Source organism: Drosophila pseudoobscura, chromosome X (genome assembly GCF_009870125.1).
Source record: "Drosophila pseudoobscura strain MV-25-SWS-2005 chromosome X, UCI_Dpse_MV25, whole genome shotgun sequence".
Lineage (NCBI taxonomy): Eukaryota > Metazoa > Arthropoda > Insecta > Diptera > Drosophilidae > Drosophila > Drosophila pseudoobscura.
Window position 1 is genome coordinate 53,426,123 of NC_046683.1, and position 16,107 is coordinate 53,442,229.

The window sequence follows — 16,107 nt, forward strand, 5'->3', positions numbered from 1 at the left end:
ACACTTAATAATTGTCCGATCCGCCCAAAAGTATGCCACAATTCAGCACGATTATTTCCCCTAATCGATAGTTACTTATGTGTTATCGATCGCATCCATGTGGGCGCGAAGTTCAAATGTGTGCCCAATTTTCCTGCGACGGCTTATCCTTTCAGAGACAAGGCCTCCCCTTGGGGGGAACAAAACAAGAGACATGAGTGTAAATGATAACAATTCTCAGTTCTCATATTTTATGTACAATTTACATATCCTTACGATCTAGTTGTGTGTTTATTTTGGTACAAATTGCATTGCAAAATCAATAAATAAATTGATCGTGTCTTCGGTTGCCCTGACTTTAAGTACAAAATCTGTTATTGTATCCGGCGTTTGGGTTAATTGTTGTTGATGTTGTTGTAAACTCTTTGAGGAGGCACTTACGCGAACTTACGACTAATCCGGTTGATTGTAGACGGCAACTTTAGTTTGCATTCAGTTTTAAAATATTACTTAGCGGCTAGGAAAGGGTTTTGGTGCTACGATTCACAAGCTATCACTTGGACATATCACAAAACGCGTGCTGCTCCCCGCTCTGCTCACCCCCCTCACGCAGTTCGACAGGAATTGGCATACTCGACGCAATCGTGCAGGGTGGGAAAAATCTCGAAGGGGCCCTCGCTGAGGGCCATGCTGTGCACCAGAGTGTCGTATACCCGATCCACGGGGCTGGCGAGCAGGAGACGAGCACCGCGCACCTTCAACTCCTTGCTCAGGTCGCTGAGCGTGCGGCAGCCGGCCACGTCTATGTGGCCCAGCATGGAGAAGTCCAGAATGAGGATCTTGAACATGCTCGAGGCCTCCACGAGCTGGCCATTGTTGGCCTTGCCCCCGTTTTGCGACACCGGCGAGTAGCTGGCCTTGCTGCCTCCCCCCTTGCTGGGACTCGGGCTGCTGAGCGGCATCTTGTCCAGGCCGACCGCCTCGTACAGCGACCGACGGAAGAACAGACTGGTGGCAAAGTTGAGGGATCCGCTGTAGCGGTAGATCCGCGTCTCAGGTACCTGCATGGCGTTGCGGTGCTGGTTGAGGTCCATGTAGATACCGGGCGCCTCGGGCATGTAGCCCAGCAGACAGGAGTACGGCTTCAGGCCCTTGATGTACAGCGCCAGCAGGGAGATGCAGATGCCGATCAGCAGGCTGTAAAAAGCAAAGCCCGCAATGTTAAGAAGGCTACCAGAGTCTATCCGTGATGGAGTGACCTACCCAATGTCTATGTCGATGAGCACCACGCAGAGGAAGGTGGATATCCAGGTGAACATCTCCAGCTTGCCCTGCTTGGAGAACTTCTTCAGCTCCCTGGCCTGCATAAACATCGGCTTCAGGGCCACGATGATGACACCAGCCAGAACGCACTGGCGGGAGGGGGAAAGACAGACCACATTCGGTTAAACATCCTCAAGTGGAGATTGAAGAACATATGGCTTACCCTTGGCAGATCGCTGAAGAAGGGCCCGATCCACATGAGGGTGACCACCACCAGGGAGGCGGATATCAGGGAAGCTATCTGCGAGACGCCGCCCGTCTGGTCCTGGATGACCGATCGCGAGAGCGAACAGGCCATGGGTATGCAGGAGAAGCAGCCGCCCACAATGTTGCCAATGCCCATGGCGAAGAGCTCCTGGTTGGCCCGCACCTCGTAGCCGTGCTTCCGGGCGAATGTGAGGCCCATGGACATGATGATCGAGTAGGTGACGACGGCAATGGCAATCGAGTCGAGGGCCACCTTCGGCACCAGGTCGAGCCGGGGCAGAACGGGCTCCGGCAAGCCGCTGGGTATCACTCCCACCAGCTGCACATTGAACTGCGGCTGCAGATCGAAGCACTTGGAGATCAGGGTGCCGCCGATCACGGCTATCAGCTCGGCGGGCAGCGGCAGACGACAGCGCTTGCTCAGGAACGGCTTCAGGATCTCGTTGCAGACCGCCATGAAGATGATCACGGCCACGCAGAAGCCAAAGTTCACCAGGTTCGTCTGCGGCACGCTCTTGATCACGTCGATCAGCGTGTACACGATCTTGAAGGCGCCCTTGTACCGATCCACCTCGATGCCCAACACATCCTTCAGCTGCGCCGTGACCACATGACAGGCGGCTGCCGTCGTGAAGCCATTCACCAGCGGATCGCTCAGCAGGGAGGCCAGGGTGCCCAGTCTTAGGAAGGCCATCAGCAGCTGAAAGAAACCAATCAGCGAATCAGTACGTTCCCAGAAGACCCTAGAAGGGGGGTCAGAGGGCTGTGCTCACATTTACAATACCCACGGCCAGGGCCAGGGATGTGACCACCTCCAGGTTCGTGATCACATCCGCCGGCGGCGTGAGACTCGCCGCCGTGCCGTTGGCCAGCAGCAGGGTGTCCGCTGTCGCAGTTAGATTGGCCGCAACCGGATGAGTGGAGTCGACAGTGGCGTATGTCTGCACGACCTTGAGGGTCATCATGCTGGCCACCGCAAAGGTGCCAATCGATATGTGCTTGGACGTGCCCAGCAGCAGATAGACCAGCACCGGAAACACGGCCATATACAGGCCATTGCCGGCTGATACTCCGGCCAGGATGCCGTAGGCCATGCCATGCGGGATGTTCATAATAGCCACCGTGAAGCCGGCGATGACGTCGCCGGCCAGGTCCCGCCGTGGCGAGTACTTGGGCAGCCACTGCAGGATGGGTATCACGCCCGTGAAGAGCGCAAAGAAGCTCCAGCTCTGCCAGCAGCTGCGCAGCGACGAGGGTATGCTCTTGTCGCGGGCCGCATAGCCCGTCTCCTTGATGACCACCTCGTGGGTGAGCACATCCCGATGGATGCTGTACTTTGGCTGGATTTTTGGTTTACTTTGTGTGCTCCCATTGCCATTGCCGCTGCCGCTGCCGCTGCCACCGCTACCTCCGTTTCCGCTTCCATTTCCACTTCCGTTTCCATTTGTGTTGTTGTTGTTCAGGGGCTTGGTTCTGCAAGGATCAGGAATGTTTAGTGCTCGGTTATCTAGGCTCTGTTTGCCCTTACTCACTCTTGGCTCTCTGTATCAGTCGGCATGATGGCTGCTGTATCTTCTGCTACTTCTTGGACGTCTCTCTGTTTGCCACCGCCGCCGCCACGTGCCACATTGGTGTCTGTGTAGGGATGGATGCGTAGATCTCGCTGAAATTGCGACTGTCTCAGGTGGAATACGGCGTCACAGTGGGTCTCTTCCTCTGAGTCTTCTGGGTCCTCCGAGTCGGCTCCAGTTGGTGGGATTCTCCTCTTAGATATGGGTAGCAACAATGTGCCAATGTCTTCGCTGTTGATGCTCGTATATTGGCTGGGACTATCCTCGTGGTTTGGTGGGGGTCGACGTCGTCTTTGCTGGCGATCGTGCAAGTCTTTTAAACGCTTCCAGGCCTCTCTGCCCGTTGCTTTTATATGATTTTTGGGTTTCTAAAAAGAAAAAAATCCAATCTACATTCAATTCTACATTTCAATGGATCGCCCAGCAATCAAAGTAAATCATGAGATAGTACTAGAACTATTTCACTGGCCAAAGCACTCCTTTTCCAGTTAGATAACCGCCACGAACCAGCAATTAGCATCACCTTCAATGGTCCGGTTACGGGTTCGGTTACGGTACGGAACTGGGGGGTTGTTGAGCTTATCACAGACGGAAAGCAACTGAAACATCGATCACACATCAGAGCTGACCGATCTTCAAATAGAAACCATTGTTCCCACCCGAACCGATGCCCAGTTTCAGATATAATGGCCGAATGCTAATTGATGAAATCATTTGATCAACATGATGAGTCCCCACGAACAATTCTCCGCCAATTCGCACAACGGTTATCTCTATTGTGATCGTACTCATATTCTGATTGCGCATAGTTCTATTGACGTCTGTTCTATTCTGTTCTGTTCTGTTCTGTTCTGTTCCTTTCTGTTCTGTTCTGTGCTGAAGATGTCCGGCCAACTCCCTAGCGAAAGCCAAATGACCGCTAAATGCTCAATAAAGTACATACATGTACATATGTATACGAAGTACACGATTGTTTGCTGTGCTGTTGCCTTTGTTGGCCCAAGCCATAAGCACCTACAGTAATCGGTTAATGGTGGATTACTTTTATGGCAAATGTCTGAGTTGGCTCATACACTTTACAGTTGAAAATGGTTTATAATCAGCAAATAGCTAAAGGCTGGTTAAGGAAACAGCCAAACCCATGGCATGGAATGGCTCTTGTCTATGAATCGAATGGATTCTTGGACAAAAGACATTGGAAAGCCATGTATAAACCCCTGAAATTCCCTTTACCCACTGACACAGTTTTCGACAAAATATATCCCAAGAAAAGCAACTTTTTAAGCCGGATCCACATACATAAACCCGTAGTTGAAAGCTTTTGAGCTCCCAAAACCCGTTGGGGGGGGGACTCGACCGCAATGTCAAGCTCAGCGCTTTCAAATACAATATATATATAAACCAAACTACTTGGAGAACAGAGAATCAATCGCCAGATCATGGCGGATTTTATGGCAAGTCGTTGACATTGCAAGTGCCGCAAATTTACAATTCAAATGAGGGTTGGCTTTGAATGAAACGATTGCCATTGAGTGGGAAAAACTACATTCCCCCAAAGGATCCACTCAGGAGCTTTGGGGGGGAAATGGATAAGCCTGGAATTTAGAGAGTACAAATGCCATCAGTGCCCCCTCTAACTCTATCTCTCTCTCTATCTCTGTCCCTGTCTCGCTTTTAGAACTTGACGACAAATACTAAATCCATAAAATATACGTGCATACTAACACGATTACGGGTACTATGCACAGGTGTGTGTATGTATAGAGGCAACACCTTGAAGCCGGCTTAATTGGGATGCCCCTGGTGGACGGACCGCCATTAGTTCTGCCAGCGAACCGGTTCGATTGTTAAAATAAATTGCAAAAAACGGGATCGGGCCTTAGCCGCCTATGGAACGGCCCTCACATGACCAGGCCGGCGGAGCAGGGAGGGATGGCTGGATAAAGCGTTTCACTATTGTCAGACAGCTGTCGGGGTGTTTTTTTTTCTTTTTCGGCTGCTTATCAAAAGTGTCGTCCGCTTATCAGCGCGGGGCACAAACATTTCCATCGCCGCTGATTAATCAATGTTTTTGGCCTCCGCAACAGAGGCAAAAACCCGCAAGAGATCCGATTGAGAGGGATTCCAGCCAGAAACCATCAGAGCCAGGAGATCACGTGGCTCATCCTTACTTGTCCACTGGGGAGGGGCAACCCGCACCCCCAAAAACGGGTGTCGAATGATTGAGTGGGCGGCCCTTGTCCTTATCAGGTCTCGAGTGGCCTTCACATGGCTGCACTAAGCCGCACCGCACCGCACCGCACCGCACCGCACACCGTTCCCGGCCGTTCAGGCGTGGAAAATTGATATCACATTAGTGATTACGTAAGCCCAATCACGTCATAGACAGATAGACACCAGACAAAGTCGCAACGCAAGTGGCGGAGGGGGTTTTCAGATGGTACACGCACTTCAATCATGTTGATTGAGTCTCTCTCTCTCTCTCTCTCGCTCTCTCTCTCGATGGGAGTTGGAAACACGCGTCTGTTCTGCACAATGGAATAAAGAAAACTAATTATGGAGCTGGGGCCTTTATTTGTGTGATCTCTGGGGCTCTTATTCCGTATTTATTTTTCAGTGGATGCTGCAGGTTGATCTGATAAACGCTGATGGACATAAGAGACCGTAGAGCGGAGGGGAGTGGAGGGGAGTCAAATATTTGCCCACCTCTTGGCTGGTTATTTATGGGGGCACGCGAGCTTTTTATGTGTACGTACTACTTGGCCAAATAAAATAAAATAATATAATAAGAAAAGTCAAACAGAGAGTGTAGACCAAACAAGAGCCGTGTTTGGGTTTGATTAGGGATGCGTTGTCTTCTAAATGCGGTTCTGACTCAGTTTCTACTCAAAGCGGGCTGGCAATGAGTCAGGTATGATCAACATAGCCGTAACGCTTTGCATAGTTCAAGCAGTAGCTGAAGCGATAAGTTATGAACCGCTCTGGTAACACGTACATATGTACATACCAGCTGGCACACATACAGGCATACGTGTACAATATTGTAGGTATTTTATTGTATTTATTGTTCGGTCGGGGACTCGGTTTCCGATTCGGTTCAAAGTCTTATCATCTTCGATTCAGTCGTACTTTGGATTGTTTTTGCACAGTGTAGTGTTTCCGTGTCGTATCCCGTTCGGATATGGGTGCGGGGGTGGGCTCGGACTTTGATACTTTGTTTCATACGGATGGGGGAAGGGGGAAGGGGGTAGGGGAAGTTCTGTTGTGCCACAGTTGGCAGATTTTTTTGATAACTCTTTGTTTAGATTTCGATTGGTGGCGATGGCGGCATTTATTTATTTTCTATAGCTTGCTGAGTGGGGGGCAGGGTATGGGTAGGGTATTTGCCACTTGCGCACGCACGCATTCCACACACACACACACACACACACACAGACACACATGAAATATGAAATTGGAGCAGCGTTCAATAGAATGTTTGAGCTTTTCCTCATGTTATCAGGCACCATACAATCTTTACTCGAAACGAAACTCTCATAAAAACGGTGGCACAACAGGTGTAACGCAGGGGTTGGGGTTTTTTGCACTCCGATAATGGCAAATGTTGATAAGACACACACACACACACACACACACATACATATATGTACATACATCGAATAATCAGCTGATAAATCAACAGGTTGACAGTTTAATGGCTTATGCACTTTTTCTGGCAAAAAAAAACATACAATAAAAATAAAAATTAATTCAAGAGAAAGTTGAATTCTAGAAGCGAATGGCAGAAGCCGAAGCTCGTTTGGAGCTCGTGTTGTTGTTTGATCACGATCTGATCACCCCCGCAAAGTCAATAGAACTCTCTAGACTAAAAATATATGAATCTCTGATTGGCAATGCAATCATCACGATCTCGGCCTCAATCACGAGTATCCACCACTCCTCTGTGCAAATATTGAAAGTTCATAAAGAAGCTAGAAGAGAAGGCAGCATCGACAGATCAGATCAGACCATCGAAGCGGGAAGAACGACAGAAACAAGCACATAGCATATACCATATAGCATATAGCATATGTATGTATGTATGTGGTATGTATGAAAGGGAATGCAGCAACAGCAACAAATAGACCTCCCAATCAGACTCGAGTGCGAATGCACCCCAACGAAAGACGGTTCAAAAGAGAGCAAAAAAAAAGAAGGGGGAGCGGGCAGTGCCGCCAAGCAAATGAAAACAATAAAGGCGTTGAAAAAGCTGAGCAAAATGTACAATTAATTTGATTGGCCTAAATTGACAAGAAATCGAAAGAGGGCGCAGAGACAAGAGTTCAGAAATGAACCCCAGCGCCAGCCCAGCCCCTGCCCCCAGTCCCTGCCCCTGCCAATAGACCGCAATGTAGGAATCTTTGGTGTTTTTTACCTTACGGAAACAACTCGTAAATGAAATTTTGGTTGGTTTGGCATTCGATGCATTTGCCAAATACGCTGCCTTTGTGGTTGTATGTATGTTTATTTTATTTTTTTTTAGTTGCTGGGTATTCGCGTGGTCGATTGTTGTCACCTTCAACTTGTTGCCACTAAAATATTTGATTAACACTTTTCACAATCCTTTGCTAACTTTAAGAACTTTTTGTTTCATAATTATCACATATAAAAAAAAATGTTAAAAGCCAACAGATTAAAGCTAATTATTATATTTTCTGCTGGCGTTGGCGTGCTTTCAAGCAATTCCGTTATTTGTATTCTTTTATTTTGTTATTTCTACTTATTCAACCGCCCGATGAATGTTGCTGCTTTCTGCTTGCTGCTGGCTATTGTTTTTGTTTTTGTTTATTGCCGAGAAAAGCGACTCTTGCGACACACGTATGTACGTACGAGTTTGTGGTGTCGTTGTTGCTGCCTTGCCTGCTGCTTGCTGCTGGGGTCGAGCGCCAAAAACAGATGCACGCGCTAGAGGGAAACACACACCCGGAAAACCAACGGCCCCAAAATGAGTGCGACACGACACTGAGCTTGCGAGCGTCCAATTGGAGACCATCAAAGCTTTTCACGGGGAGCTTTCGACGCCGTCACAGCTGCTCTGCCTTTTGTTGTTATTTTTGAGCGCTGCCGATAACACATATTAAAACAGAAAGGAAATTCACATGCGATGTTTGCGATTTTTATATTTCATTTATTGCACAGTACTGCAAAATATCGCATGCGAAATGCGTATGCGAAGTCTGTACGCCGTCGAAAATATCCCCTGCTATCGATATTTTATTATGGCGATTCCTGAAACGGACACGCAACGCTTATCTATGAAAGCTTCGGGAACGAACCGGTCCTGTTTCCTTCAAAAATATTTTTTGATGAGACGGTATTCATACAAAATAAAAATTTAAAATCAAATGAGCAGCATACACATTAAATGTCCTGTTAATTTCCAGTATTATTGGGATATTCCTTCTTCCGACAGTCCGCGCATATGAGAGCCATCTGAGAGAGCGAGAGAAATATATGTAGAGCTGGAAGTAGCGCTGCGGCAGAAACTATCGATTGCTGGCTGTGTGCTGGAAAACAAATACTGTCTCAGTTCTTCGATTGATAGCCGGGACACGTGTCTCCCTAATTTTCTCTTCCCAGCTGTCTCTGTCTTCGCACGAATATGAGCAGTGCAATGCTATTTGGAAAAGCTCATCCACGTGAATCCATAGCGAATAGAAATGTGTTTCAGGAGTACCCAAATTGTGCCCCGAAATCAGCGTGTGAGAACTATCGATAAGTAATCTAATAATATATCGAAAACTCTCACTTGCCGGCACGTCGGAACTATGGAAACGCATTTTAAACAAGTTGTTTGTGAAATTCCGTTCAGATTTCATAATCAGGCTCTGCTTGAACTAGAAAGCCAACAAAATGGACAAGCCCCAATTGATTGAGCACTTGAACGCGTCCGTTAACTACACGGTGTACGACACGAAGTGGATTCCGCTCTCGGCCAAGTTTGTGGTGCTCGGCTCAAAGGCGAACAGCCATGGCATTATGGACATCTACGAGCTGAACGAGGACCAGCTGGTCAAGGTGAAGACTGTGGAGAAGAAGGTGGCCTTCAAGTGCGGCACTTTCGGGGCTTCCTCGCTGCGAAACCGTCACATTGCCATTGGAGACTTCGAGGGGAGGCTGCAAGTGCTGTAAGAATAACAGGGGCCACAGCCATTGCTAGATCTGTTCATCCATCAGGGTATTTTTCAGCGATATGGAGCGTCCCGACCTGCCGGTGTACAATGTTAAGGCCCACACGGCCATCATCAACACCATCGATGCCATTGGCGGTAATCAGCTCGACTGTGGAGCCCCCGAAATCGTGACCGGCAGCCGTGATGGCGCCGTCAAGGTGTGGGACATACGACAGGGACAGTCTCCTGTAGTGGACATCTCACCGCCACCGCAAATGGGGGACGGCATCAATCAGAGCAGCGGCCGGCGCGACTGCTGGGCAGTGGCCTTCGGCAATACCTTCAACTCGGAGGAGCGCATGGTAGCGGCTGGCTATGACAACGGGGACCTGAAGCTCTTCGACCTCCGTACGCTCTCCGTGCGCTGGGAGGCGTCCATGAAGAATGGCATTTGTGGCCTCGAGTTTGATCGCCGCGACATACCGATGAATAAACTGGCCGTAACCACGCTGGAGGGAGGCCTCCTGGTCTACGATATGCGCCACCAGCATCCGACCAAGGGATTCAGCTATGTCGAGGAGCGCAACGCCGGCCGTAGTGTGGGCACAAACGGTGTCATCAGCGGCCCCAAAGCGACTGTCTGGGTGGCTCGTCATTTGCCACAGAATCGCGATGTCTTCCTCACTGGCGGTGGCACTGGCTCCATACGCCTCTGGCAGTACGAGTATCCCGACAAGAGAGTCGTCGTGGACGCTGACGGCACCAAAACGGGCGTGGCTGGCACTCTGCACATGATCAGTGCGGCCACATTGAGCTCCCAGCCGGTGCACTGCTTCGACTGGCATCCGGACAAGCTGGGCCTCGCCGTCTGTGGGGCCTTCGATCAGAGCGTTCGAGTGCTGATCAGCACCAAGCTGAACGTCCTTTAAACCCGTTCATTTAGTTGTGATCCTTTTGTTTCTTTTACTTTTCGACACTTCAACACAACACGGTAGCCCATGCCACACTTAGCTGACGCCCAACGAGTCCTTCAAATACACAATTATCATGTACAACTAATAAACACTAAATATAGTTCAGAGTCCGGCTAAACCGACCGTTGCGTGTTCATTCGCTGCTGCACCACTTGGGTTAGATCTGCGATCCGTTTGTCCAGTTGGTCCGCCTTCTCCTGCTGCTCGGGCGGCACATTGACGTTGATGGCGCGCCGCAGGGCGTTCAGACAGGATGTACCGGAAAGTCGGGCCGAGTTTAGTGTGGATGTGATCATGACTTCGCTCTCGTCGGCGGCATGCTCCTGGACCGCCGCCAGAGACAGCTCGGCCACCTCCAGGCACAGATCCAGAGCTTTCTGGGCATGCTCTGCCTTGACCTCCCATCCCGAATGCTTGGCCGTGTAGGCCCGATACGACTTGACCAGCCGCTCGGCCTTCTTCAGCGGTGTGGCGGCCACCACGGCAGCCAGCTCCCAGACCAGGGGCTCGTTGCCGTGCTGGATGCACTGCTGGCCGAGGAGCTGGACAACCCTCTTGATTAGGAGCTGGCTGGGTCCTTCCTGATGCTGCTTGGCTATGCCGTAGACGATTCTCGCGAGCACTTCCTGGTCGAGGTAGTGCTGCTTCAGCTCGGACAGACGCTGGTAGCCTCGCATGGCATCGTCCCAGTGGCAGGTGTCCACGGCCACCAGCATGTAGTTCTCCCACACCTTCCAGTTGCTGTAGTTGCACTTGAGGGCCTCGCCCAGCACACGGTGCGCCCGCTGCTTGTCGCCCAGGTTGATCAGGGCCTTGGCCAGATTGTTCCACGACTCGAAACCGTTGGCTTCCAGGTGGGTGTAGGCCAGGTAGGACTTAACGGCCGCCTCCCACTTCTCCAGCTGCATCGCGGAATAGCCGCAGCGCAGGAGCGTCGACTCCTGCAGCGTATTGATCTCCAGCGACAGCTGATAGTGCTCCAGGGCCTGGGCATATTCCGCCTTTCTGTAGAAGTAGTTTCCCCAGTAGGACTGGGCCTTGCTGCTCGTCTTCTTGGAATGCAGCCAGGCCTGCTCGTAGCACTGCGGGTCATCGATGGCGTCGCCCAGTAGGCAGTAGAGCAGCGCCGTGGGCTTCTTCTCCAGCTCCTGCCGTATGATCTCCGCCGCCTTGTGCCGCAGCTCCAGACTGGTGTAGCAGTCAATCACCTGCTGCCAGGCCTGAATCTTCAGGCAAATGTCGAGAGCTGTCTTGGTCATTCCCAGGGACCGCAGGAGATCCACCAGCTGAAGCTGAACTTGCCAGATGGGCTGGAGGTGGGCCGCGAATCCATACGACAGCCTAGATCTCAGCGACTGCTGCTCTTCGCTGTGGTCCAACAGCTTGACGCACTCCTCGCACTGCTTCCAGCTGCGCTCGACAGTCCGGCGCTGGTTAGACTCCTGCAGGCAGTTCAGGAGCAAGGCTGCCTGGCGCACCTGAAGGGGTCCGTGCTCCTGGTAGAGCAACGTCTGGGTGTACGGCTCCAGCTGCTCATCTGCCAGGCGGTCCTTCGGCTGCGAGCGCTTCAACTGTTTTCTGTGAAAGAAATCAGGGATTAAGAGAAGCCATATCTTGTCGTATTGATTGTCTACTCACACCTTGGCCAGGACGAGGGCCTGCAGGACGCTGGGCAAAGTCATGACATCATTGTCCTTTGGCTCAATGAAGCGTATTCGCTCCAGTCGTGTATCATCCTCCAGGAGCAGCAGCTTGGGCAGCTTTGTCTGCCTGTTGGTCTCGGCAGCCGCAGGCAGGGCAGGGCTGCTGGCCTCCGTCAGCTCCGACAGCTGCTCCACTTTCAGGCAGAGCTGGGGCAGGGGCTTCTGCTGGAACTTTGTGCGCACTCCCAGCAAACCCTCGACCTTCAGTTCCACCTGGAGGTGCGAGCAGAGCTCATCCAGCACTTGGGAGGCCATTTCGGAGCGATGGAACAGCAGGTAGCCATTGGCCAGCTCCAGCAGCAGCAGAGACTGCAGTTCCCTGCTGGAAAAGTGCTTCGCTTGGGGCCGCAGTACTACAGCTCCCGCCTTGAACTGCTCGTAGAGGGAGGCGGCCAGGTCGTCCATGATAAGCTGATGCTGGCAAATCAGCCGTATATTCCACACGGCGAGGACCTAAAGAAGGATTGGGATCATCGTCTGACAGAAAGCACAGTCTGTTTGCTTACCTTTGAGTCTGGATAAGCTTCCAACAAGTCGCGCAGTATTTCCCTGGCCACAACCAGCAGTTCGCCCGTCTTGACGTTGGGATTCAACTCCTCGCCGCTGGCCTTCAGCTGCTCCTGCGGCGCAAATGCCTCCAACTGCAGTTGGCTCAGCATTTTCTGGCAGTCGGCGACTTTGTCAAAGGGTCCCGTGCAATTGTTCTGCACAAACGCGAAGAACAGACGCAGGAAGCTGTTGAGTAGCTGCGTGGAAGTCTCCTTAATGTGGGAATCCCTTTCCCGCCAGTTGGTGATGATCTGCCGTATGTCCTCCACTGTCCACAGCTCTGGGCCGGTCCATAACTGGCGCAGTTGCTCATCGGCCGGCAAATCTTTAGGTGGGGAAGTGGCCATTAATATTAGCAGGCTCCTTTGGGGAAGGAATACTCACCATCCAGTGGCACGGCATCGTTGAAGTTGCATAAATAATATTCACTAAATGTGTTGTCCTCTAACATTTTCGTTTGAATTCAATTAATAAACGTATCGGATAAACGAAAAACTCTTCCCATACGTGCTCCACGTGCTAACCCAAGGCGGCCACTATCGGCTCGCTTTTGGCTTTCTGTGTTCAGGTATGCCTCAAATGAGTTCCAATTGACTTTTTCACTTCATGCAATGGCGGTATTACTGTGAAAAATACGATTTAAATCGTTGTTTCTAGAAAAATGTTTCATTTGCGGTACTTGTTTATTAGTGATGGCCCCCGTTTGCTCACCTGTTGCTAGTCACGTGTATTTTTACAGTCACTGGTCACGGCTGCCAGGAACTATCGAATTTTGGAACAGCGAAAATAAGAGCAAATAAAGTCGTGGCACGTTTAAATCAAATTGAAGGACTTAGATAAAAGCTCAAATTGTGTTTTATGATCAACTGGCTGTAAGGTATAGGCCATAATTTATGTATAATATCCTTCAACGAGTCTGTCGCTGTTCGTGAACAGAGAGCAGAAACGACCATCTCTATGGCCATTGCATTATTTTTGTGCTTATCGATATATCGATTGCTACCACCCGAAATAGTTACTCAACACCAGACAGCACTGGCTCTCGTTTGGCGCCATTTTCAAACAGTTCAGAGCAATTATGTTTATTTATAGAATAGCACTTGCCAGCTTCACCCAATTTCATATAATTAGAACAATTTGCATGATTGCACAAGTCACGGCGGCGCCGACACGCAAGTTCAAATTTCAATTAAATCGCCCGGCGTCTTGTGCATATAAAAATAATTCCCCGAAATATCCCAAGAAATCCACATAAATATTTACACAAGTCACATGCGCGCCAAATTGGCGAAGTTCCTTTGAATCTGTATCCCGTGGTGTCGACAGCGGGGGGTGGGGTGGTGCCACGGAATACCTGTGACAGAGCGCAGCTTTTTTTTTGTGTACTAATTACGAACGCACACACACACACACACAGATGGTGGCGGTCGGAAAGCTCTTTGGTATTTAATTTTTTTACGTCTCAGCCGCCGTCGCCGTAGCTTCTAAATTTAAATTTCACGGTCAAGGTCGTCGATTGCCATCCATCCATCGCCTTCGTAGACGGCTGCGAGGGAGCAGCGGCAAACAGCGCCACGGGGCAGCACAGAACGCAGTACAGTTAATGGGGGAAAACAAAAGAAATCGTATCTATCAGATACTTTGCAGATTCCGGTGAAATTCGATAGCACAGTTTGCCAGAAGCCGCCTGTATTGGTGCCCTGCTGGTGCCTCTGATAAACGGTATTTTTATAGCTGCCGTTGGGTGGGGGGAGGTGTCCTGTTATCTGGGAACTGTTTAGCGTTATCTCCGCCTGAAAACCACTCGAGTTCAAGGTTATCATATCACATCATATCGTATCTGCTCAAATCTCTGCCTGCCAATAAATCTGATAACGGATACCAGGCCCTGCAAGGAAAATAATTCGATCGAAATATTACCAACACAGTGGGAGACCCATAAATACAGATATGTACATATCTTTATCTGCCCAGGGGATATGCCACTAAAAAGTGCTACAAAGAAAGTGCACCTTTTTGTTCCCCCGAGAGAAAAGCTTCATTAACGGTTTTCCAGCAGCAAATTCAAATTTCGTTTCCCACCACTGTGCTTAAAAGCTCTCAGCGGTGGTTTCTCTTCGACGTTCGGTGGCTGTTTGCTCTTTGGCCCGTCGGCTCTCTGGCTCTTCGACTCTCTTGCTCTCTTTGCTGTTTCGCTTAGTCATCTTTTGGCGCGCTTGCTTCGGCGGGGCATGACGGCATGGCATGGCATGGGGCTGGAACGCCGGTAGCAGCACCAGGCGGCATGCGGCATGCGGCTGCAGTGTGAACGTCATCATGACCCCAAAAATGGCAGCTGCCGGTCTCGATCGCCGCGTCAGGCCATGAATAATGCCTCAGACGCAACGCAAATGCGTAAAACTTGAGATTCGAATAAAAATTACATAAAGGAACACAAATATGGGGGTTTTTTTTGGCCTGCCTCCCCCTCCTAATTGCAGGAAAAACTTTCCATCAAAACCTTTGAAAAAATATTCCCAAAAACCTGTGGGCCAGGGGGCAGGGGGCAAGGCGTACTGCCAGAACACAGACGAATGTATCTTGTTTTTTATTTGCTTAACTGGTCTTTAAAAAATAATTCAAAGCTGAATTTGAATTTGGTTTTGAGTTTGTTTTTTTTTTTGTTCAGTTCTAAGCAGCGAAACAGTTGCTTCTATTTGTATTTATTTATATCTGTTTTCGGTGGCTTTAATTGCATTTTGCTTGATATATATACAGACGGTTTTGGTGTTTTTTTTTTGTTTTTTTTGCACCTCAAGGTCATTGGGGTTTTGTGTTTCAATACATTTGTTTTGTGCCGTGCCTGCTTTTGTTATGGCAAATAAATGCAAATAAATAAATAAATATAATTTGTTTCGGGGCACTTGCTGAAAATCATTTAATTGCCGTGACACAGAGGCGCCTCCAGCTGCACAAGCATTGCCCCCACCCTCCAAAACCCCTGTCGCGTCGCCCACCAAGCGTATTGGTGTCAGTGGGTTTCCATGTCTTCAACATTTTCAATTTCAAATCAGTTTTCACTTTCGCGGCACAACTTTCACGGAGCGCGCGCCAAAAACGCCTGCCACTGCCACTGCCGCTGCCACTGATTGTTGCATTCCATTTTGTGGCAAGCAGACAGTCAGTTTCCATTTCATTTCTGCTTTCCCCCGTTGTTAATGAGCGAGCAGGCAGGCAAACAAATGTGCCACGAATTGTGGCAAGACCCATCAGACCTTCTCGATCTAGTCCATCTTTAAGTGAATGTCCGATGGGCCGTTCGACCTTGCCGCAGCATTAGGAGTGCCCCACCCCAGGCCACCCATCAATTCTCGTTTTTTGTCATTCGAGATGCTTGAAACAGTTGGCTTGACTAACACACACACACACACAGACGCACACACACACAGACGAGGCATACTAAAAAGTTCTACCGAAATTAATTTATTTCGCACTTAATTATTCAACCGACTGACCTTGGGGCCGTCGCGCTGCTCTCCGCCCACCCACCCTGCACAGCTGCTACTTCGTTTCTGGTTCGGATCGGATAACGACCAAAACGAAACAACAACGAAAGAATCAGTTGAATCAGCAGAATATATCCGCAGAATCTGATCATATGCTCTCGGAC

General features: G+C 49.8%; 3 protein-coding genes across 4 annotated transcripts; 1 reads left to right on the forward strand and 2 right to left on the reverse strand.

Moving 5' to 3' along the window:
- Positions 1-200: 200 nt before the first annotated feature.
- On the reverse strand, positions 201-7,653 carry Prestin (solute carrier family 26 member prestin). 2 transcript variants are annotated; one of them, XM_015187867.2, is made up of 6 exons: positions 7,495-7,653; positions 3,042-3,448; positions 2,283-2,982; positions 1,466-2,209; positions 1,243-1,391; positions 201-1,176 (listed from the first exon to the last, which is right to left on the reverse strand). In XM_015187867.2, exons 2-6 carry the CDS (start codon positions 3,065-3,067, stop codon positions 585-587), a joined length of 2,211 nt encoding a protein of 736 aa, XP_015043353.2. In that variant the 5' UTR covers positions 3,068-3,448; positions 7,495-7,653; the 3' UTR covers positions 201-584. The 2 variants fall into 2 exon arrangements, with proteins under 2 accessions (XP_015043353.2, XP_001353963.4); XM_001353927.4 differs by lacking the exon at positions 7,495-7,653 and adding an exon at positions 3,604-3,627.
- Positions 7,654-8,864: 1,211 nt separating this feature from the next.
- Wdr92 (WD repeat domain 92) lies at positions 8,865-10,324 on the forward strand. Its single transcript, XM_001353928.3, has 2 exons — positions 8,865-9,247; positions 9,309-10,324. Exons 1-2 carry the CDS (start codon positions 8,973-8,975, stop codon positions 10,159-10,161), a joined length of 1,128 nt encoding a protein of 375 aa, XP_001353964.2. The 5' UTR covers positions 8,865-8,972; the 3' UTR covers positions 10,162-10,324.
- Positions 10,171-13,184, reverse strand: LOC4813864 (tetratricopeptide repeat protein 27). The gene is made up of 4 exons (XM_001353929.4): positions 12,843-13,184; positions 12,416-12,783; positions 11,845-12,362; positions 10,171-11,784 (listed from the first exon to the last, which is right to left on the reverse strand). Exons 1-4 carry the CDS (start codon positions 12,907-12,909, stop codon positions 10,320-10,322), a joined length of 2,418 nt encoding a protein of 805 aa, XP_001353965.3. The 5' UTR covers positions 12,910-13,184; the 3' UTR covers positions 10,171-10,319.
- Between the last annotated feature and the right edge of the window lie 2,923 nt (positions 13,185-16,107).

Bases quoted from the DNA above. Each gene is read 5' to 3' on its own strand.
- Prestin (XM_015187867.2), bottom strand. From the start codon at position 3,067: ATGCCGACTGATACAGAGAGCCAAGA. The intron at 1,392-1,465 runs GTAAGCCATATG...CCCTCCCGCCAG, and splicing joins TCTTCAGCGATCTGCCAAGG to TGCGTTCTGGCTGGTGTCAT. The intron at 1,177-1,242 runs GTAGGTCACTCC...TGCTTTTTACAG, and splicing joins CTCATCGACATAGACATTGG to CCTGCTGATCGGCATCTGCA.
- Wdr92 (XM_001353928.3), top strand. From the start codon at position 8,973: ATGGACAAGCCCCAATTGATTGAGCACTTGAACGCGTCCGTTAACTAC. The intron at 9,248-9,308 runs GTAAGAATAACA...GGTATTTTTCAG, and splicing joins GAGGGGAGGCTGCAAGTGCT to CGATATGGAGCGTCCCGACC.
- LOC4813864 (XM_001353929.4), bottom strand. From the start codon at position 12,909: ATGTTAGAGGACAACACATTTAGTGAATATTATTTATGCAACTTCAAC. The intron at 12,784-12,842 runs GTGAGTATTCCT...CCCCACCTAAAG, and splicing joins CGATGCCGTGCCACTGGATG to ATTTGCCGGCCGATGAGCAA. The intron at 11,785-11,844 runs GTGAGTAGACAA...TTTCTTTCACAG, and splicing joins GCCCTCGTCCTGGCCAAGGT to AAAACAGTTGAAGCGCTCGC.